Source organism: Sphaeramia orbicularis, chromosome 24, assembly GCF_902148855.1.
Source record: "Sphaeramia orbicularis chromosome 24, fSphaOr1.1, whole genome shotgun sequence".
NCBI classification, from domain to species: domain Eukaryota; kingdom Metazoa; phylum Chordata; class Actinopteri; order Kurtiformes; family Apogonidae; genus Sphaeramia; species Sphaeramia orbicularis.
In genome coordinates this window covers 25,370,872-25,393,319 of record NC_043979.1, presented here as the reverse complement: position 1 = coordinate 25,393,319, position 22,448 = coordinate 25,370,872, and the positions used below count along the sequence as shown (strand labels likewise).

The window sequence follows — 22,448 nt, the reverse complement described above, 5'->3', positions numbered from 1 at the left end:
TGCTATTGTGAAAGGCTTTACCACATTAAGGTGTGGACACAGGTGCTTGTGAACATACCCAACAGTGAGGCTGGGTGTTTTAATGGAGATGAAACAGATATAATATAAGGAATGTCACTGCATAATCACACAGAGCAACCGTTCCTTTTTTTAACATCTTTGTTTGCTGAATTTTGTTTATTAGGATACTAAATAAAGAGATAAAAGACATTTTAAAACCAACTTAAAGGTTTTAGTTATTTCACCCAAGGCAGAATTAAGCATTGTGTTCAAATTAAACCTGTTGTATGAATCATGTGAGGGATGCCTACTAAATAGAGGGGTAAAATCTTTATCTTTCAAGTTGTATGTAAGTGATTCCTCTTTTTGAGTGATTGTGTTTGGAAAAGTTTTCACTTTATTAATGTATCATACCCTTGTAAAAGTGTATTTGTCATTTTCTGCAGAACCCTCTCCAGTCAGTGACCAATGCTTTGTTTTCAGTTTTCTTTGTTGTGAATAATTCACAGTCCATACAGGATTACTTCACTGGAGATGAGATGAAAATATTTATACAATTAAAATAAAAACTACTATTTAGACCATCATGCAATATCACATCTCTCTATATCTGTATATGTACAGTATTTAAGGCAAGATTCAACATGCGGCTTTGAGCAATGATTACAGACATTAAAGTAAACAAAAAAAAACCAGACGATATATTGGTTTGGCTTAAGAAAAGCCATTTTCCAATATTGTATATTAAAACATGATGTAGCTGTGATAAAGAGAACTTTTTTAAAACACAGCTGCAGACAGCTATAATGTCTGACCTCCTTGGATTTAATTTGTTTACTTAACATTTTTTTCAAACTGCAAGAGATTTGCGTTTATCTTGGGCCCATTTCAAGTGCAGCAGCTTTAGATCTGCTGCTCAGAGTAAAGCTCACACTGACTTTCAGGCTAATGATGGATGTGACTGTGACGACTGAGTGGACCCTTCTGAACTGGATTTGTTCAGGTCAGGCTCAGTCATTGTTCACAGTTACTGCTAATAAATCCAGTTATTATCATATCCCCGAAATGGAGTTCCGGGGATATAATATGCCGCGTTTCCACTACGTGGTATCGGCTCGACTCGACTCGACCTTTTTGCGTTTCCATTCCAAAAAAGGGCTGGGAATCTGGTACCTGGTACTAGTTTTTTGTTATCACCTCCGCTGAGGTTCCCTGATTGGGGACCAGATACTAAAACATGACGTGTAAACACTGGAGACCACTGATTGGTCAGAGAGTTGTCTCTGTGACCTGCTGTTTTACAAAAAACAGATGCGGAAGTTTACAGTAAATATAGCGGTATCCACATGATGACAGCCCGCAAAACTACACCATGGTTTGTCGAGGAGGTTCAGGCGTAAAAATTCAGCGTGAGCTTGACGAGACAACACGCAACGAGCAAGTTTATCAGCAACTCTCTGAGCAGACGACATGGAAGTAACGCACCGCATTGCTATGACATCCAGGTGCTGTAAAGTCAGTAGTATCCTGTAATGGAAACAGTCTCCAGGAATAGGACCTGGTACCCGAGTCGAGTTGAGCCGAGTCGAGCCGGTTCCACTTGGTGGAAATGCGGCAATAGTTTTACCCCAAACACCACCGCCGGATATCCTTCGTGTGAATGCGATAACTAGGACAGATTTGGTTGGATTTCTTATCCACTCATAACCAACACAGGGGACCCCTAGTGGAAGAACCACATCGATTTCAGCTTCTCAATAGCCCCTTTTCCACAACACTTCTGTTCCGGGAATATTTCATCTTTATTCCAGAACAATGTCTGTGTAAACGAAAAGGTGGGATCATTTGGTCCCACCTGTGTCACAGCTCTGTAACACCTCTGGAGGTAGTAACAGAGTCGTGATAAAGGTGGAGTCATGATTCTGGAATGCTATGTAAAAGGAACACCTCTCATTCCGCAACCAAGGTGTGATGTTTTGATGACGTATGAGCTCTATGCACAGCCCCACCATTTCCTGAACTTAAGGCAGCGCCTTTATTTCCTCTCTTTCATTATTGGACACACTGATTAATCCAGGTGTGCCTGACCACAGTAGTCACAACAAGAAGTAGCAGGCACACCTGGATTAATCAGTGTGTCCAGTAATGAAAGACAGGAAATAAAGGAGCCATCTGAAGTTCAGGAAGTAGTGGGACTGTGCATAAAGCCCACTGCATGTGCAACTCCTGCACCAGGGGGATTTAAAAATGAGCGCAGGCCGTGTACAGTACAAACATATCAACACGACCAGAAAGATGATGAACTAGGGAGGGGCCGAGATCTGCAAGCTGTTGTCACTTCGGGTGGAGGACTCTATCCATGCTAACATTTGTGGAATGGTGAAAGACTCAGGAGAGGTTAGCTACGAAGATGTTCGTCCTCCGCTGTCGTTTTGACAGCCAGCACCGCTATGCTCGGGGTATTTCCGCAAGTTATATGTCACACTACACGCTGTGCTGTGTCACTGCCCCTTTAATTCTGGAACACAGGTCCGCTGTGTAAAATTCCAGCCTGTCTCACTTCTGTTACTCCTTTGGTTTGGCTGTGTAAACTGATCAATGGTGGAAAAAAGGTGGGATCACCAGCTCACCTTTTTTCCGGGATCTCATTGCAAAAGTGGCTTATGAGTATTATAAGTCATCCAAATGGGGGCGATTTGGTTGAAAATCAGTTTTTTGGACATAAATCAAGCAATAACAGCCCAAATGAGATAGAATTTGGTTCATATTGTTTGTCTTACAAATGTCCATTTTCTCACTACCATCCACAGTTCATATGGTGTCATCTTCGTTCACTAGGTGGAGTTTTGTGGGAGAAAATTGATTCTCTGACCATTATTCTGCCACTATCAGGTCGATGTAGCTCAAACTGAGTTCATATCGATTCTCTAATTATCTTTCTTCATGCCACTACTTTGAGTTTACATGATGTCATATTTTGACAACAGATGGTGTGTTTTTTCCAAATGATTGGGGGAGCTTCTGTTGATAAATCGTTTTTTTTTAGATATTAAGGAAATAGTTGATCAATCAAGCTCAAACTTGGTTCATATTGATCGTCCAACAAATATCTAATGTTTTTTCTGACATAATTCAGGCCAGATATCCTTCATGTGAGCGTGATAACTATCCTCCTTTGTCACCAACATAGCTGACCCCTAGTGGAAGGACCCTATTGATTTTGGGTGTTCCATGAATATTATCACTTGTCCAAATGGGGCGCTTCTGTTGAAAAATCAGGTTTTTTTAGACATAACATAGTAGGCCAGTCAAGCCCAAACTTGGTTCATATCGATCATCCAAAATTAAGCTGGTATCGTTTGTACATAGTGTCGTTTATTTACTTTATTATATAGCAGAGGATTGGGTTGATGTTGGGGATTTTCCCTTGCTGTCAGCCCCTGACAGCATAAGCCTTATTCATTCTTACTGTTGTATGACAGATGTATCTGTTAGGTTTGTGCTCATCTCTGAGTACAGCTGCTCCTGTCAATGTTTAATTGTGTTATGTACGATCTTACATGTTGTTGCGTGTCCAGCACTAGAGTTGAGTCTACAGGTGGAGGTTTTTGGAGTTAAAAACACAGGCCCTATTCAGACCTGGATCTCCTCATGTATTTTCAGTCATCCCTTGACATCAGATCTCACTTCCCCACTCTATATGCAAATAAACAATCTCATCTACAGCCTCAAGCATAGTGCGAGGTTTCATTTCAATTTTATTAATAACAGATTTGTTATGTCTTTGCAAATTCAATTCACTGCGTCCCTCAAAAACTCCCAGCAGCCTTTAATGAGGTCTATTTTCTTGCCTATTACTCAGCGTATAAGGTGATGCTGTGAAGAGATCATTACACCTTTAATGCTGACCATTCCATTTATTGAATTAATTCTCTGGCATCGACATCCATTTAATGATGAATTGAGCTTTAAGTCCCTAAAATATGTTGTGTTGGGGTGCCATTCTGTAACACTCTAGACCATGTGTGTCAAACATACGGCCCGTGGGCCAAAACTGGCCCACCAAAGGGACCAACTTGGCCAGTGGGATGAATTTGTGAAATGCAAAAATTACACTTGTGATATTAAATAAAAATATCATATTAATTCAGGGGCAACATTCAGCAAGAGGGTCAGACCAGTAAAATACTAAAATTACATTATGACAAAGTTTGCATTTATAAACTATCCTTTCACAAAACAGTGAATGACCTTAACAAATATGAAAAACCTGAAATGTCTTAAGAAAAGTGCAATTTTAACAATATTCTGTCTGTGCCTAAAACTTTTATGCCTTTGTAGATCCACTGTGGTTTGTAAGTTGTAGTGTACATGTGTAAATAATAAAGTGAGGCCTATTGTTGTTAAAATTACTTATTTTTCTTAATAAATTTCAGTATTTTCATGTTTGTTCATATTATTCACATTTTTTAAAGCAGCATATGACATTTGTCACCAATTTTTCATCAAATCTGTAAAACCTGAGTGATAGCCTAAGTATCACAAATCCGTTAGTCTTTCCGTGATTACGCACCTGAATCACTTCCCTCATGGTGAACAATTTCAAAGATGACTCCATCACAAGCACTCTGTTTACATACCAAATCAATAAGTCACTCAGGCCTTTTTGGAAACTTTGTTGTAAAGTGCATTGTGGGAATGGGCATTCCACACAGCCGCAGTATGGCCGCAGCAGCAACAAACATGGAAACAACTTCATTGTTTCTTGCTTCAGGTGCGTAATCACAAAAAGACTAACGGATTTGTGATACTTAGGCTATCACTCGGGTTTTACAGATTTGATGAAAAATTGGTGATGAACATCATACATTGCTTTAAAGGATAGTTTTCAGATGTAAACATTTTCATAGTGTAATTTTACTTTTTCACTCTAAAACACAGAGGAATGTTTGGAGTTGGCATTATTTATAGGTTATTATGTTATTATTTTACTGGTCTGGCTCACTTCAGATCATATTGGGATGATGTGGCCCCTGAACTAAAATGAGTTCGACACCCCTGCTCTAGACCTACAGATAGAGCACATCTAACATATCTTTATGGTCTTTTCAATATTTTCCTGCACCTTTAAAACACCTTAATGGGATGACGCTGATATGCTGGGATGCAAGTGGAGCAGGCAGTTCTTCATTCCATCCCAGGACACATATGTGCTCAGACTTCTAACTGGTCATATGAATTTCAGAGCATCTTTGAATGTGTCCTGAGTTATCGGATTTAAATGTGTCTCAGCACGTTCACACCTTGATTTAGAGTTGTCTGAATGTGGCTGGTTCACTCAAGATTCAAGTTATTGCCAGATTGGAACAGGATCTGAGTGTAACAATACCTGAACCAGATTAGGCAGAATTCACTTTCTTTTTTTTTGGATCACATTCACCCCCACCCCAAGAGATATTGCTTTACCATGCATGGCAGCCATGGCTCAGGAAGCAGAGCGGGTTGTCCAATAACCGAAGGGTTGGCGGTTTGAATCCTGCTCTGTCCTAGTCATGTGCCATTGTGTCCTTGGACACTTCGCCCACCTTGCCTCCAGTGTCAGTTACACATGTGTATGAATGCTTATGAATGTTTGGTGGTGTTCGGACGGGCTGTTTGGCGCAAAGTGGCAGCCATGCTTCTGTCAGACTGCCCCAGGGCAGCTGTGGCTACAAACACAGATTACCGTGACAGCGAATGAATAATGGATCAATAATGTAAAGTGCTTTGGGTGCCTTGAAAAGTGCTATAGAAATCTAACCATTATTATTATTTACCATGTTACATATTCAGTGCTATCAGGAACAATACAAATTTAATATAATCATTGTCTTCTCTGTTTTTGTTTTTTTTTTTAACAGCAAAGTGCAAGACCTTGTTACGGAAATGTTTGCTATGAGGAACAAATGTGTATTACATGAGGTGTTAGACTGTAATGATACTGAAGTAAATAATAACAAGTCATATAAAAATTAAACAGTTCTTTTTTCAGGATGCTTAAGGGCTTCAATACACATATTGTACACAAAATGTTTTATATATTTCTGTTGTTTATATGTTGCACATGAAAAACATTTCCCATAGAGCTTTGCAGCAGTCCTTGTATGACAAGGCTGGTAGGTAAAAATTTATGATACCTTGTGGTAAAACTTTCCCTTTAAATGTTATACAATACCATGCATTAAACTGGTATCAGGAGTTGTTTCTGATCAAATGTAATAATTCTGCCTGTAATATCTGCACAAAATGCAAACAAAATGAATGGTTTGGGAAATGACTGCTGATCATGTTGCAGAATATGGCCCCCTGAACTGAAAACAACAGTCTGGTATTTTATAATAGAAATCCAAAATGAAAAGAAGGCAGATTTGTTTGGATGTTTAATCACTAACTGACAAGTCCCATAATGCTTGTTGTATTAGATATGAACAATATTACAAGGTAAGAAGTTTAAGGAAAAACCTAATGGGAGTGATCTTTTCCAGGATGACAATATCAGATCCAAAGAGTACAAGGACTCGCAGAGTGAAAAGGATGTGAAACATATACTTTGACACAGTCAAAGTACAGACAGTTTCACAGTTGTCAGATCTCAACTCAAAGGGACAACTTTTCAGGACCGACATGTTAGAAAGGACTGTCGACCATCATCAAAACACAGAATGAGGAAATATCTCTTGAAGGAATATTGTTTATCCTCCAAGAGAAGCTGTTCTGGCAGCTCACCACCTTCCTATGAGTCTTATTGTTGGTTCTTCCTTTAGTTTGTCACTCATCTTGTTTTTCATATGTGGTCAATGCTCCTCATAGCGGTAACATCACAAATACTTCAGCTTTAAATCTTTACAAATATTTTACTATATGATAAATGCTACACATACTTAAAGGTTTCACCAAAATGAAGGTAACATTGACACAAATCTTAAGCTGCTACTTCTACCATATTATAAAGTGAAAGAGTTCTGTAAAATGCAGGGACAATGAAAGGAAACAAAGAATCTTCACATCTACTGCAGTTCCTACCTTGTTTTCAAACAGATGTGTGTTGAGTAAATATAATTTATATATTTATATTCTGTACTGTTTGACTGGCACTTTTTAGCAGTGCAAGAAATTTTTTAAACGTTTAAACAGAAATCCCGAAATACAGTTGTTGAAGTGTGCTGTCTTATGTTACCTCTGTCAAGGAGGTTTTGTTTTAATTGGTTCTGTTTTTCCGTTTCTCAGTTTGTTAGAAGATTAGATGTAAAAGCTTGTGCAAAAATGATCATGAACTATAACTAAAGGATAAGCTGTAAGCCAAAGAGGAATGCTATACATTTTGGAGTAGAACTAAAAAAACAGACACTGACATGCCTGTTTTTTCCCTCCACATTTCCTAACATTTTGAGACAGGGCCCTAAGAAGTCTCCATATTTGTTTAATTTCTGATTATCCTTGCAAATGTCACTGCTGAATAAACTTATAGTAGATGTGAAATATATATATGGATTTCCATACTTGTTTCATTTCTTTCTTATTAATGACATGTTCCTCTTTATTTATGCTTCAGCTGGTTTACTTTAAACAGTCCAATTTCATCCAAAATGAAGCAGAAGGTGTTTGTTTCTTGAGAATAGCTGCTCATTCAGTTTTTTTATACAGTATTTTTTCTATTTGACTTGATCACCTCAGTTCTGCTGTGGATTTCTATATAAACCACTTCAACTATTTTTGTATTTTACAGATTTAGGATTCACTTGGTCAATACCACAAAAATATCATTTGTGTATCAAATTAAAAACTAATATTACTGCATGAACCTTAAATGGTGGGTGGAAATTAAAATAAGTGGAAAATGATTCTAGCATCTATGTGGCTATTAATCAAAACATTTCATGTCCTACCATATCACCCTCTTCTTCCTCTTCTCTCTTGGGTTCCTGAGGCTCGTCATCAGGATTAAAGTCCTCCATTTCAACCTAAGATCATGAGAACATGTAAGTTCAGCTCATTCACTGATTCAGAACTAAAATATATGGGGGAAAAAAAAAATAAAGTCTCAATAATCGCACCTCTTCTATAGCAGCATCCTGAAGCAGGGAGCGGACATCTAAGCGCACCATGTGACGTGGAGAGGGTTCCCAGTTGTTGGACATCTGTGGACAGAGTGTACACACCACAGTCAGATGTCATTACTTTACTTTTTAAAAGTTTCTAAAACAATCTTACAGACCTTCATTATATCTTTAAGTGTACGCCCATGGACATTCCTCTTTGCACAAGTCTGACTGTCTGCTGTAATTTCAGCAAGATACACCTTAAAACAAGAAAAAAACAAACAAAAACAAAAGATTTTACCACAAGAATAGAGTAAAGGCAGAGATTTACTAATCACCTGTGAACAAAACTCACCTCAAAGCCTTTAGTCTTTGCAGCACTCCAGAACTGATCAAACTGTTTAACCCTGTCATTAATAGTGTCTAAAATTATGAAGGGGAAAAAGCCATCGTCTAGAGTTTTCTTGAAAGTTTTCAGCATGCTGCTCCGGTAAGTGTCCTCCATCTCTGGCTCATACTCATACTCAAGAACCTGCCAAGCAAAAGTCCTTTGTTATATCACTGAAAAATTTTGATCTAGCAAATACATTTCACATGCCAGCTCAGCTTCTCAGCATAGTAAATTTTCATTTACATCAACTTTGCCGCAGACTCACCTTTGTTTTGACCCTCTTGCCTGTGTCTGGGTCTTTCTCTGTTTTTTCAACTTCTGTCATGAAATAATCATCCAAAACAAGGACTCTTGGTGGGGCACCGCCACAGTCAACTTCCTTGTCCTTAAAATAGAAAGCGATATTGTTTAGTCACATAAGGAAATAATATGTAACAAATGTAAGCCTTAAAAAGATAGCCTTTAACTTAGTTTACTTTACATTGACATTGTTCAATGACCTGCAGATATGGCGCCACTCACCCGTATGAGCTTTGCAACATGGCTTTTTCCACTTCCTGGGAGCCCTCTCATTATGATGACAATCTATTAGGACATATCACTTAGATTAGTATCCAAAATGAATACAGCAAACAATGTAATATTTCATCAATGAAAGTTTCAGGAAGAATCGTTACTCTCTCAGGCCGAGATAATCTGCCGGGTGGTTTGAGGATGTCGTCGATGTTCTTAATTTCTGGTTTCTTCTCAACTCGTGGGGGTGGCTGAGGGGGGGGTGGGAGGGTTGGCATAGCAGGAGGCCCTCGATCATCTGGATAACTTCGCCTGTCCACTGGAAATGAGAATTTGCAGTTTTAGCATTTCTCTAAATGGCATTATCTTTTCCATTAAACATTTTAAAATGTACTTTACTGGTCATTAGAGATGCACTGATTGTCATTTCTTGGGTCAGTTCCACTTTTCTTATCTTTAAAATGCCAATTTAGATTTTCTTTCTTTGTAAAAATTAATTCATTACAGCAGTGTTTCCCAACCTTTTTGAGCCACGGCGCATATTTTACAGTAGAAAAATCACAAGGCACAGCACCAAACAAAAACATCACAAAAAGTATATTTATTGAAAAATAATGCAAATCTAGTCTGAATTTACTTACTCAGTGTGAAACCTGGGCCTGTTTAGTTGAACACAAAGCTGATATTCTTGCAGGAATTGAAGAAAGAGACACACGAAGATCTTCCTCAACAGCTCTGAGTCTCTCTTTTTTCGTCTTTATAGCAGTCATGCTTGAAAACCATACCTCACATAGATAGGTTATGGAGAAAGGGAACAGAACTGAAATACACTATATTGCCAAAAGTATTTGCTCACCTGCCTTGACTCGCATATGAATTTAAGTGACATCCCATTCCTAGTCTATGGGGTTCAATATGACGTTGGTCCACCCTTTGCAGCTATAACAGCTTCAACTCTTCTGGGAAGGCTGTCCACAAGGTTTAGGAGTGTGTTCATGGGAATTTTTGACCATTCTTCCAGAAGCGCATTTGTGAGGTCACACACTGATGTTGGACGAGAAGGCCTGGCTCTCAGTCTCCGCTCTAATTCATCCCAAAGGTGTTCTATGGGGTTGAGGTCAGGTCAGGCCACACCATAATCCTCCCTCCACCAAACTTTACACTTGGCACAATGCAGTCCAACAAGTATCATTCTCCTGGCAACCGCCAAACCCAGACCCGTCAATCAGATTGCCAGATGGAGAAGCGCGATTTGTCACTCCAGAGAACACGCCTCCACTGCTCTAGAGTCCAGTGGCGGTGTGCTTTACACCACTGCATCCGGCGCTTTGCATTGCACTTGGTGATGTATGGCTTGGATGCAGCTGCTTGGCCATGGAAACCCATTCCATGAAGCTCTCTGCGCACTGTTCTTGAGCTAATCTGAAAGCCACATGAAGTTTGGAGGTCTGTAGCAACTGACTCTGCAGAAAGTTGGAGACCTCTTCGCACTATGCGCCTCAGCATCCGCTGACCCCGCTCCGTCAGTTTACGTGGCCTACCACTTTGTGGCTGAGTTGCTGTCGTTCCCAAACACTTCCACTTTCTTATAATACAGCTGACAGTTGACTGTGGAATATTTAGGAGCGAGGAAATTTCACGACTGGATTTGTTGCACAGGTGGCATCCTATCACAGTTCCACGCTGGAATTCACTGAGCTCCTGAGAGCGACCCATTCTTTCACAAATGTTTGTAAAAGCAGTCTGCATGCCTAGGTGCTTGATTTTATACACCTGTGGCCATGGAAGTGATTGGAACACCTGATTCTGATTATTTGGATGGGTGAGCCAATACTTTTGGCAATACAGTGTAGCTTTGTTTGCCAGAATGGGGAACTCCTTGGCAGCAGTCACCGGACACTCTCCCGAGGGGGCGCAAGCACATCAGGGGTGCGGGGACGTTGTCGCAGGGCGTTTGGAACAAAAAAGCTGAAAGGGGTGTGTCAGCGACCTCTCGGACAGATCCCACGGCTTACGGATTGAGGTCTGTCGTATAATAGTATAATAGAGGCATACCACCCCCCACCCCCCCGCCAAAACCTGATCCGCGGGACCCTGCTGATCTATACATCACTTGGGAGGGGGAACTTTATCAACAGAATGCTCACATTCACTTTGCAAAGGGAAACAGGAGACTGTTGTTGTAGAGTGGATCACTGGTGCGTGCAGTCATACGTTTCTAAATCACACCGCATCGCATAGAGTACCAATCAGGTGATATTGGATAATCTTCCACAGCATACCTGATGATTTTTCACAGCACACTTATGTGCCATGGCACAGTGGTTGGGAAACACTGCATTACAGGACTGTCTTCTCACTCACACCATCACTTCAGGCCAAGGATTTAAGATCAAAATTAGCCCTGTTGGCTAGCTCTAGCTCATTTACAATTTCTTATGTTTTTTTTTTTTTTTTTTTTTTTTAACTAGTGACCACTGTTACTGTCAAATAAACTAATAAATAACATTAATGAAATATAATTAAATATAAAGCACCAGTTTATTTGGAAGCTCTCTGATTGTCCCTCTAAATGTTGCTAGTGCATAAACTATAGTAAAAACAAACAGCGGATTTAGTAGCCTGGCATCACTAGGATTTGTGATGTTGATTTTTACCTGAAGAGATGGGGCTCATAATGTGTCACTCAGGCATGTAAATGTGAACGGCACAAAACTGACTACATCTGAAACTAATTGACTGGTCACGTTGTACAGCTGATGAAGTTGAAAACTAGCCGTTTCTAGTCACCAGCCCATCAGTGCAGCTCTATCTATCATGCAGTAAACTGTGTAGTGTGAATCAATGTCTGGGACTGAACATACCATAAGGAGAGGAGCCATGAGCGTAACGCTCAGGTACACCACGGTCAAGACCAGCACGTTCGTAGAGGGGTCTATCATATGATCTTCCATAATGGTCATCTCGATCACGGCTGCCGCTGCGGTCTCTCTCTCGAACATCCCGTTCTCTTTCCCTATATCCTGGGCGAACAGGTGGTGGCAGAGACCTGCACAGAGGAAGAAGGTGATTACGTTCATTTAATCAACAAAATTTCTCGTTTTTAACTGCCACACACTCATAACTAATCACACTGCATGACACAGTACAATATAGTACCTTTCTTCAATCATGGACTGTGTGCTTGAATCAAAAACAGACAAATAGAAGAGAATATTACACATATACGGAAGCAGCACACTTCCAATAGTGTGAAAAAAGGTGTCAAATCATTTGAGGAAACACGTTACTTGTCATCTCTTGGGGGGAAGCGTTCTCTCTCAAATCTCTCTCTTTCATATTCAGGTGGAAGCTTTTCTCTGTATGATTCTCTTTCTCTACTGTATTCCCGGCGGTCCAGGTAAGGGTCTGGTCGTCTGTCGTAAAATGGGTCTCTACTATAAGGATCTCTGGGACCAAGGAGTTCTAGTAGGTAAATTAAAGAGTTAATGAATTGAAACACAAAATATCCTAGAAATCCTTTTTTTTTAAATTGAGAAACAACATTTGAGCAACCAATAGCTTTCACAGAATAAATTTTTTCAAACCTTTTTCATATCCCCTGTCAGCTGGCATCGGGTCAGGCCTCAACACAATTCTCTCCCCATAAGAGATTCGCTCAACGGTAGCACCAGGCTCTAAAACATGAGCATGAATGTTGTAAGATTTGCCCTAATTAAGGTGATAAAATACATGGTTCCTCTTTGATTTTCCTACCATGTCCGTGTCCATAATCCACAGTCTTTGGAATTAGTGCAGGTGTAGCTGCAGGTGGGTGTGAAGGCTGGTAATCTGTAGCAGCAGGTTTGGTATCCCAGGACACAGTTTCATTTATAGCTGCCTGTGCTGATGCAGACATGCCCTAAGAAAGACCAAAAAACATAAGACATATCTTAGAGTGATAACTGCCAAAATAAGGAGAAAAACAAAAAATAAGAGGTTTAAAAAAAAAAAAAAAAGTTTGTTGTACCCATGTGGTTCCTTACATCCTCAACAAGGTCTGAAATAATTTGCATAGCCAATATTGTTATGATACAAACTGAATTAACTCTAAATAATTATACAGTGCTAACAGATAGAAATTAATATCTACCTTCAGGACATTTCTGACATCTGGTGGGATCTCCAAACCAAGGAGTCCAGCAGGAAGCTCAGGTATGACTTCAGCAGGTGCAGGCTGAGGTTCACTACCAGAGGTCTTGCCCTCCTGCATTTCCCTGAGGTTGCACAAAGGTTTCCCAAAATCCATTTGGAATTTCATTAGAAAACAGTTGAACATATACAATCAAAACAATCAAAGCTGATTGGTGATAAGAGTTACCTTATCAATTTCAGCTCTTGAGCAGCTTTCAAGATTATTTCATGTTGTCGCTGGGACAGGGCGAGTACACCTGATCCTTGTGGTGCTGATTCACCTGAACTCTCTGGCAAGTTTGACACAGGTGCAGCAGGAAGAGGAGGTATATTCATAGCAGACTCCTCTCTGTGGTCCTTATAGCGAAGTCTATGATCATCATAGTCTGGAGTATATCCACTCTCTGATGGTGGAGGAAGTCTTGAAGAACGGTCCCATTCTGAAGAGGGTGGTGGTGGGTATGGTGGTTCTTCCTGTCGATACGATGGCTCGTCCCTGTACTCCCGGACTCTAAGCTCCCCCCTAGCCCTGTCATGCTCATCATATGAATACGGGTGCCCCCTCTCCCTTTCCCTTTCTCTTTCCCTTTCCTCTGCCCAGCGATCTCTGTCCTCTCTATAGGACTCTGGTGGTTGCATACGAGGAGGATAACTCCTTTCAGGTAGCGGACGGTCCCTATCCCACTCAGACTCACGATATTCATCCTCAGGTCGATAGTCATCTGGAGGATAGTCCTGTGGTGGTCTCCAGCGATAACCGTCTTCTCCATGACCATAATCCTCAACATAACCCTCATGATAACCCTCTTCAAAGTCCTCATGAGGACTAGGACCTGGTCGCCACATGCCCCTGGCCATGCCTCGACCCATAGGTCTCCTCCTCATTCCTCCCCTATCAATTATCTCATGTGGAGCCATAGGACGGCCTCTACCATATGGTGGCTTCCAGCTTAATTCTCCCTCCATTTCTTCATCATACACTGGCTCTCTTGAAGGATCCCTCATTTCGTGGGGTGGTGGTAGTGGTGGTCCACGAGGCCTACCTCTTCCTGCTTCAGGATGCATGGGATGGCTGTGAGGATCATGATACATGGGGTGTCTTGAATCCATTTCAGTATCTTCAGGATCCATTCCATGGCCTAATAGTTTGTGATCTATTGGTCTATGTGCTGGATGAGGGGGACGTCCTCTTCCCGGGTGCATGAAAGGAGGGTGACCACGAGGTGGACGGCCCCGGCCAGGTGGAAATGGGGGTCGCATGCCTCTCATTGGAGGCCTCATTGGAGGCCTCCTTTCTTCCCAGTCATCCCCTTCCTCTGGGTACTCTGTTGACTCTGGGTCCTCCCATTGCCTGTCTATTGGCTCTCCCCTACCCATGGGGGGACCACCTCTACCCATGGGGGGACCTCCTCTACCCATAGGTGGTCCCCCTCTACCCATAGGTGGGCCTCCTCTGATCATAGGTGGGCCACCCCTACCCACAGGTGGACCTCCTCTACCCATAGGTGGACCCCCCCTTCCCATCGGTGGTCCTCCTCTTCCCATAGGTGGGCCGCCTCTACCCATGGTGGGGCCTCCTCTTACAAAAGGTGGTCTGCCCCTCATCATTGGGTGGCCTCCTCTTCCTATGGGAGGTCCACCTACTGGCTCTTCATAATAATCTTCATCTTTTGGGTAGTAATGTTCATCTGGTACCCACATTTCTTCAGGCGGTGCCTCTGAATCCTCACCAAACTCCTCATATGCAGGGTCTTGCCAGTTATACTCGTCCTGCTCTTCTGACATTCCTAGGTCCTCTTCAGGTGGCCCATATTCATAAGTCGTTTCCCCCATCTCCCCCCCAAGTGGTATACTGTTTGGTCCCGTAAAAATTCCGCCACGGCCCCTCTGCCCACGCCCACGTGCTTGAACAGGTACTGGTGGCTGACCTCGTCCCCTGCCAGGGGGAGGCCTTGGGAGCTCTGATCTTGACTGCATTTGGCCAGTGGCTTGTGAATCTTGTTGGACTGGGGGTTTGTTTATCAATAGTCCATCTTTCTTAGGGGGAATTTGTGGAACAGTATTTTTTGGTACTACACATGAAGGTACAGTAGTGGGTTTGTTTAAGGGGACTTGCAAGGTTTTGTTGTCAGCAGGTTTAGATTTGTCACTGTTATCAGAAGCAATATTATGAGTTGATTTTTCAGCATCAGTGCTTGTTGCCATTGTCTGTGGAATAGGATCACTTTGTACAAAAAAGCCATCATTGCTGAGCAAGTTATCATCTGTCATATCATCAGGATGATCAGCAGATTCTGATAAACATTTTTCTTTATCAGGAAGCCCAAGAGATTTTCCCAGAGTCTTGGAATCAATATTAGCAGGTTGTTTAGTGGCTGGTTCTGCCTTAGATGGAGGACCTTGCTGTTCTTTTTGCTGTGGCGCAGGAGGACGTTCAAATCGAGGCGGGGGGCCAGGGAGCCTTGGGAGTTCAAACCTAGACTGTTGGCCAAATCGAGGTTGGTTTCCTCTGAGCGGTTGATCAAATCTAGGTGGACCATCAAAACGCTGCCGTGGTTGGTCAAATCTTGGTGGTCCATCGAAACGCTGTCGAGGTTGGTCAAACCTAGGAGGGGCATCAAAACGCTGCCATGGTGGGTCAAATCTTGGAGGCCCATCAAATCGCTGCTGTGGAGAGTCAAACCTCGGGGGCCCATCAAAGCGATGCTGTGGATGGTCAAATCTTGGAGGAGTATCTTGCTGTGTCTGGTCAAACCTAGGATTGTTAGCTCTAGGATGAGCAATACAGAAGCCACAACAAAAGATTAACAAAATGTTTTTAAAATATTTTTTAATTTTTTTTTTTTTAAATAGAAAGATACAAGTCAAATAAAATGAAAACAATCACCACTTACCGTGGACCTCTAATGCCATGTAAGTTTGGTGGTTGAACAGGGGGACCTAGCGGTCTGGATCCCATGCCAGGACCAGCGCCTCTCACAGGGGTTCCAGCAGGTGAATCTGAATGTGGCCCCAAGACAGTAGGTGGTGGGCCTTGGGATCCAGGGGCAATAGCAGCGGGGGGATGCTCAATACCTGTCTTTACCGACTGCTGTATTTGAATATCTTGCCCAGGGTAATGTCCATATTGTCCTATCATCCCACTGTTATACTGATTTGTGGCAAATGGCACCATAGCAGTGAGGGTGGCCACCCGCTCTTGAAGGTGGGCATTTGTGGCATTCATCTGCTCCTGCCACTGCTTCCACTGGTGCTCATAGTCCTGCAGCTGGTCCTTGTGGGGATAGGTTTGGAACTGTTCATACCAGAGACCGAAAGAACGATCCCAGTCTTGGAATAAAGGCGTGAATTGTTGCTGTTGCATTTCATAGTGCCTCAGTTGCATTTCAGCAGACATTGACTGAAACAAATGACATTCATGAGATGTTAGCATTCATCTGTGTGATGAGGGATTATCAATACTTCTGAAAGTACATGAACAACACACAAATATCTTACACCAAATTAATATGATGACTAACATACATTTAGAATATCTGCAGTAACTAGTTTTCACAGAACATACATCTTTTACACCAATTAGTGTTTAGAAAAAGGGTTTTAGTTTTAATTATAGAAGCATGTCATTTAAAGTAGGCTATAAAATATTTAAAAATTATATAATTCATGACAAAAATACCTACGTGTAGGTTTGGAGGCTGCGGAATCAACTGCTGATACTGTTCCAGGATGTTCTGAAGCTTTTCATGCTGCTGCATCAGGGCCTGATATTGTAAACCTGCCCTCTGCTGCTGTACCTGCTGCCACTGTGCTGCTGCAGCCTGCAACTGCTGGAGACGGGCTGCCTCCTCTGGATCTTGAGGAGCCTCGGGCTGTGAAAAGAAACCGGGTAAGTTTAGAGGAATACTCATATATCCATTGCAACTTAAAAGAAAAGATTTTGCATGTAAAGATGGACTGTTCGTGATAGGAGGGCAGACAAGATGAGTGTAAGACACTAAGAAATGACTAAGACTTCAAAGATTAAATTTGATCCAACAGATCATCATATTAAAACTGCTATTCATTCAGTGAACTACTAACATCTCTTCCACAGTTTTCCCTCATGGAAAACTTTAAATGAAGTAGAAGAAATTTCTCACCTTTTCTTTTTAAATGCAAAAACTCATGTATCATTTAAGCACTGATGGAGAAGACAGTTAAGACACTGGCTGCTACACAGACAGTACAAGTGCAGGGACATTTTTCAAGGGCTGACATTTTCATGAATGGGGATTGGATACATTAACAACATATGACATGTGAACAAGAGTTGATTAGTAATGGCAGACATAGTAATGAAGAGAAAGAACACAGTAGGACTTACTGTCTCTGTAAATGTAGGGGATTTTCCTACATTTTCACTCTGTAAATTCATGCAAACAATACAAACAATGTTTAGAGGTTGGTATAATCCTCAAAAATGTCAAATTCACAGAATTACACAAAGCTGTAGCAGCAGCTGTAGCTCTGTGGCAAATTTTCCTCACCTGGGAGTAGATATATGTATGCATGTATGTATTATATTACTGAGCTGTCAGTGTGCAGCTCATTCTTTCTGTTCCCCTTCTCTGTCTCTCTCCTTTATATTTATTGGAATGAGGAACATGTTAAAGAGTAGGATTGTCCCGATTCAATCTACAGATCAGTATCAGCTGCCGATCGGGCATTTTTTAGGAGATCGGAACGGATTTAGTCACAAGATCGGGCCGATCCGGATCTTGGGGGGCGGGGTTTAAACAAATCCTGCCCCCTAACCCTAACCCAGCAGGAGGCTTAGAGGACTTAAAGCATCTTTAAATTTCCCTTTCACTTTATGATCCGGTAGTGACGCGAGAGTCGGGTATTTTTCAACTAGTGGGGCTTTTTTGGACTTATCTGATCGACGCAACCCGCCCTGCAAATAAACCGACATTCTTTTGACCCGCCCCAACCCCCGAGTAACCCACTGATGCGCACATCACTAACATACAGCATGGAACGCACCCCCATATAATACCAGGACGGGCCTGTCCATAGACGCTCTACAGTAATGCCAAACATATGGCCCACGGGCCAAAACCGGCCTGCCAAAGGTTCCAATTTGGCCCACTGTATGAATTTGGAAAATGCAAAAATTATACTAAAGTCATTAAGAGTCAAATGTGTCTTACTTGTTTTAGTTCAGGTTCCACATTCAGCCCATTGTGATCTCAAGTAAAATAATAGCATAATAACCGATTAATAACGACTCCAAAATTTCATTGTAAAAAGTTGGTATTGGATCAGTATCAGATTGGAATTGGCAAAACTAATCCTAAAAAATATCGGATCAGAAGCAAAAAAAAAAAAAACAAAAAAAAAAAACAGATCGGGACATCACTATTAGAGAGTGCCTCAATCTACCACCCTTTCCTGTGAGGACTTGTTGCATCTCTTTTTCAGCACATCAATGTGCCCCTAGCCCAACCAGGCACATGTATTCACTCAGTTATTGTTGACATTCAACTGAAATAGTAAACAGCCCTTCATTTCATCACCTGTACACAAAACTTCCACATAGGTTATGGGTTCAATTTCAGAAATACAATTGTAATGGCTGTACTAGCTCTTACCTCTGCCAAAGGGGTTAACACTAGATAGACAGATAGACAGATAGATAGATAGATAGATAGATAGATAGATAGATAGATAGATAGATAGTTAAGTGACAGAAGACAGTCATTACCAATTTCTGTTAAGATTCAGTGAGGTGTGCCTCTACTGCTCTACTCGGCAGCTTGATAATGAGGCTTGGAACACTTTTCAACAGCAGCACTAAGCAGCATTATGTCATCTATGTTTTTGATTTGAATATAGAGGAAAGATCTGTGCAAGGAAGGTGTGTAGAAATTCAGTTTATTTCCCTCTTTGATTTTAGCTCATGCAACTTTGAATGATCGCAAGCATTTGTATTTGTCAGTGTGTCATCTGACAACAACAACGACATCAGTTTCTCTACTAAAAATAATGCAGCAAGCAGGTTAGCTCAGTGTCATAGTGGCTTAACAAATTTTAACTGAACCAAAACGAGACAGTTACTCATTTATAACATTTTAAGGAGGCCTACCTCCACAGGTGGTGGCGGTGGTGCTGGAGGTTCCTCTTTGGGTGGAGGTGGAGGAGGTGCACCTTTTCTTGGTTCTGATGGTGGTGGAGGAAGTCCTTTGCCCTTGAGTGGCCCTGTCGCAGGTCCATCACTATCTTTCTGATTCTGACTCTGTTTGGCTTTTTCTTGCTTCAGCTTCTGTAGATTCTCTAGATGCTGTTTATACCAAAGTTGCTGTTGCTCCTAGATGTAACAATTACATGGATGTGTCAGACAAAGTATGTGACAAATTTGTTATGGTTTGATAGAGACATAAAGAAAAAAAAAGAAAAGAAAAAAATTAGATAGATAGATAGATAGATAGATAGATAGATAGATAGATAGATAGATAGATAGATAGATAGATATGTGCGCGTGTGTGTATTTAATGCCAATTACTCTTTACATCAAGAACAACAGGCTGTGAGCAGGTTATCATCCACTTAGATTTACAGTTTTTTCAAGTTGATAACAATACAATTTTTGGACCGATCTTTTTCTTACGCTTGTAAGTAAATAGTACACATCATGTAGGGTCCTGTGCAGAAGTAGGTTTTGTGTAGGAATACAGTTATGAGTGGTCAAGTGTACCAGTATTACAAAAAAGACAGGCTCAGTGGTAGGTTTAAAAATTTGTAACTTAAGAAAATTGGATTTCACGAAGAAGCCCTTGAATCACAATGATAAAAAAGAAAACATCAACACTTTACACTTCACCTGCAAAGGTAGAGATGTTTCGTCTTCTGTCTTGGATGAGCCGTTGTTGTCCTGTTTGGCTTTGGGAGCACCGTTGCTCTCCAGTGGTTTTGCTGATGAGGGTTCCGGAGGGGGAGGCTCAGGCTGGGACTCTGGAGGCAGAGGAGGCTGTGGGTGATCCTGCTGATGAGCAGATGGTCCTCGTATCGGCTGAGAAGGAGGGTCTCCTTGTTTAAAGAATGACTGAGTTTCAGTACCGGTGTCTGAAAATCCCGATCCTTCTGGATGCCACGATGAACCAGAAAACCCACCCGGGTGTCCACCACCGTACGAGTTTGTATTGTTCCCGTGATGCAACACCGACTGAAGCTGTTTTTGGTGGAGCATCTGCAGCTGCTGCATCTGCTGGAGGTGCTGCTCCTGAAGGCTGGAGAACAACGAGCCGCCGGATGAGGCCTCGAAGTTGCCGAACCCCTGTGACTGTCCGGGGTGGCCGCCAGCAGGAGGCTTGCGGGCTCCGGATCCTCCATGGTTTTGTGACTGAGATCCGCCATAATTCCCCCAAGAGGGATACATTGTTAAAATAAAAGTGTATGTGGCCTTTGTGCTCACATTCAGCCGGCCGGGCTCCAAGAGGCTAACCAGGCTAACAGCTAACGTTGACCTACTACCGCATATAAAATGGCTACGTTTCCATTCCCGAGTGGGTTACGCAACATTAATAAAGTTAGTCGATTTTACAATATTGGAAGGCTACTTTATCAGTTAAATATAGAAAGTACCACGTTTCGATATGTGAAAAATGTTACAAAGAGCTCTGAAAATTACAAAATTGATTTGCAGTATCTCAACAGTAGATGCACGCTACTGATGACGGAAATACGTCACATGACAACTTCCGGCAAAGTTTTTATTTTATTTCATTTTATTTTATTTTATTTAACATGTTTGTATATCAGCACAAATATTTAACTTATCTCTGGTCCAACTTGACAATTGAATTTGAAATTGTACCATCAGCCTAATTTATCAAACCATTATGGACCATCACTGCACTAAGCTAAAGTAGTCTAAATTAATTCTAAATGAAATAAAATATAAACAAAGCAAAATTAGTTAAATTTTATGATTAAGAACGTGCCTAGAGGGTTTTTTTTAAAACTAGGATTTTGTCATTTTCTTTGAATGAAGTCTTGGCTCTGGATATTAACCACAAGAGGGAGACATAAACCAACGGATAGTTTTAGAACCAAAGTACGACCTGTGCCTGAAAATAAAGGAACAGGGGCAGTGAAATGAGCAGCCACAACAAAAACAAAGCAACATTAATGACAATACTGGTTAAGATTTGTTACCTTACCATGGCCTAAATATAACCGAAGGTCGAAAGTGTTTAATTCCAATATGTTCTAGGGAAACAATAAATCAAACAAGCTCAAGGGATCTTTTAGGACAGTTCTTTAATATGTCAGAGACTCTGGGACCAACTGTGTGAGTTTAGACTGGGTGAGAAGACTTTTTATTTAGAAACAGAGATGGCATATGGGAGGTAAAAGACCAGTGACTTTAGGTTGCCCTTGAGGTCTGATACACATAAGAGTATTTTTCCTTAAGATCACCAGTAAATCTGTATTAATTTTGACCAGAACCACTTAAAAAGAATCGTTAAAGCGGATTAATCAAGCCCGTCCTGTTTAATGTCTCCCGTTAATTAGTTTGTCAGCAGTGTTTTAATATCGCCTAATGACTTCATATTTCACTGATGACATTAAAGGGGTGTTAAAAGAGGGGAAATGGCCCATTCAGGATTCAGTTCTTTCGCTTAAGACGCCCTCGATGAATAAGACAAGGTCACGGAGGCCTAGCCTTTAGGGAGAGATACATTATCAGGGGATGGGGGTGGGAGAAATCCCATAGAGGAAGCGCTCTCCCCTCTAAAACAGCATGACGGGCACAATGTGATACAGTTCTGTCTTAGAACAATACACTGCACAGGGAATTCATGATCAGCTTAGGGCAGCCGTGCTGTATAGGATGGCAGGATAGCCCCACAGCGTACAATAATAACAGATAGTGGGTACTAAAGCCAGGAGCTTTTGGATGAAAGAGTTCAGACTGACTGTCATACAGTTCATAAGTGGGTTGTAATACTAAAACTGCATATTATTCTAAATATTCCTTTCGCATTTTGTTGTTTTGCAGAATACATAAGAGAAATTATAGGCTAATGTTGTAAATGCATTTCAAGTTATCCCTATTCAATCCTTATCAGCACTTTCCAAAGCTTTCCAAACAAGAACAAAGAAATCAGAAATCGTAAAGTTGTAGCTCACAGTATTGAGGACACTGCATTTTCTCTGTGATGAAAATCCTATGTTAAACAAAATGCTCAATGGAGGCTAATGGATCCCGAACAAGTCCATGCACTGCTTCCAAAATGCTTTGTTTGACA

General features: G+C 41.3%; 1 protein-coding gene across 6 annotated transcripts in view; it reads right to left on the bottom strand.

Moving 5' to 3' along the window:
- The window catches only part of ylpm1 (YLP motif containing 1), a 36,721-nt gene extending 15,847 nt beyond the window's left edge, over positions 1-20,874 (bottom strand). For 3 of the 6 annotated variants that reach the window (XR_003934834.1, XM_030129136.1, XM_030129133.1), the window contains exons 1-19: positions 20,018-20,874; positions 19,283-19,504; positions 17,522-17,560; positions 16,839-17,027; positions 16,050-16,555; positions 13,343-15,925; positions 13,115-13,238; positions 12,739-12,883; positions 12,570-12,659; positions 12,273-12,447; positions 12,142-12,165; positions 11,847-12,031; positions 9,147-9,301; positions 8,992-9,054; positions 8,735-8,854; positions 8,434-8,610; positions 8,255-8,338; positions 8,094-8,177; positions 7,926-8,000 (exon numbers count right to left, since the gene is read on the bottom strand). Coding sequence is in view for 5 of the 6 variants with exons in the window: in XM_030129136.1 (XP_029984996.1) it covers positions 7,926-8,000; positions 8,094-8,177; positions 8,255-8,338; positions 8,434-8,610; positions 8,735-8,854; positions 8,992-9,054; positions 9,147-9,301; positions 11,847-12,031; positions 12,142-12,165; positions 12,273-12,447; positions 12,570-12,659; positions 12,739-12,883; positions 13,115-13,238; positions 13,343-15,925; positions 16,050-16,555; positions 16,839-17,027; positions 17,522-17,560; positions 19,283-19,504; positions 20,018-20,572 (5,595 nt within the window). In the remaining variant the exon portion in view is untranslated. The remainder of the gene's footprint in view (positions 1-7,925; positions 8,001-8,093; positions 8,178-8,254; positions 8,339-8,433; positions 8,611-8,734; positions 8,855-8,991; positions 9,055-9,146; positions 9,302-11,846; positions 12,032-12,141; positions 12,166-12,272; positions 12,448-12,569; positions 12,660-12,738; positions 12,884-13,114; positions 13,239-13,342; positions 15,926-16,049; positions 16,556-16,838; positions 17,028-17,521; positions 17,561-19,282; positions 19,505-20,017) is intronic. The other 3 variants (XM_030129134.1, XM_030129135.1, XM_030129137.1) reach the window with 3 other exon arrangements.
- Positions 20,875-22,448: the final 1,574 nt, after the last annotated feature.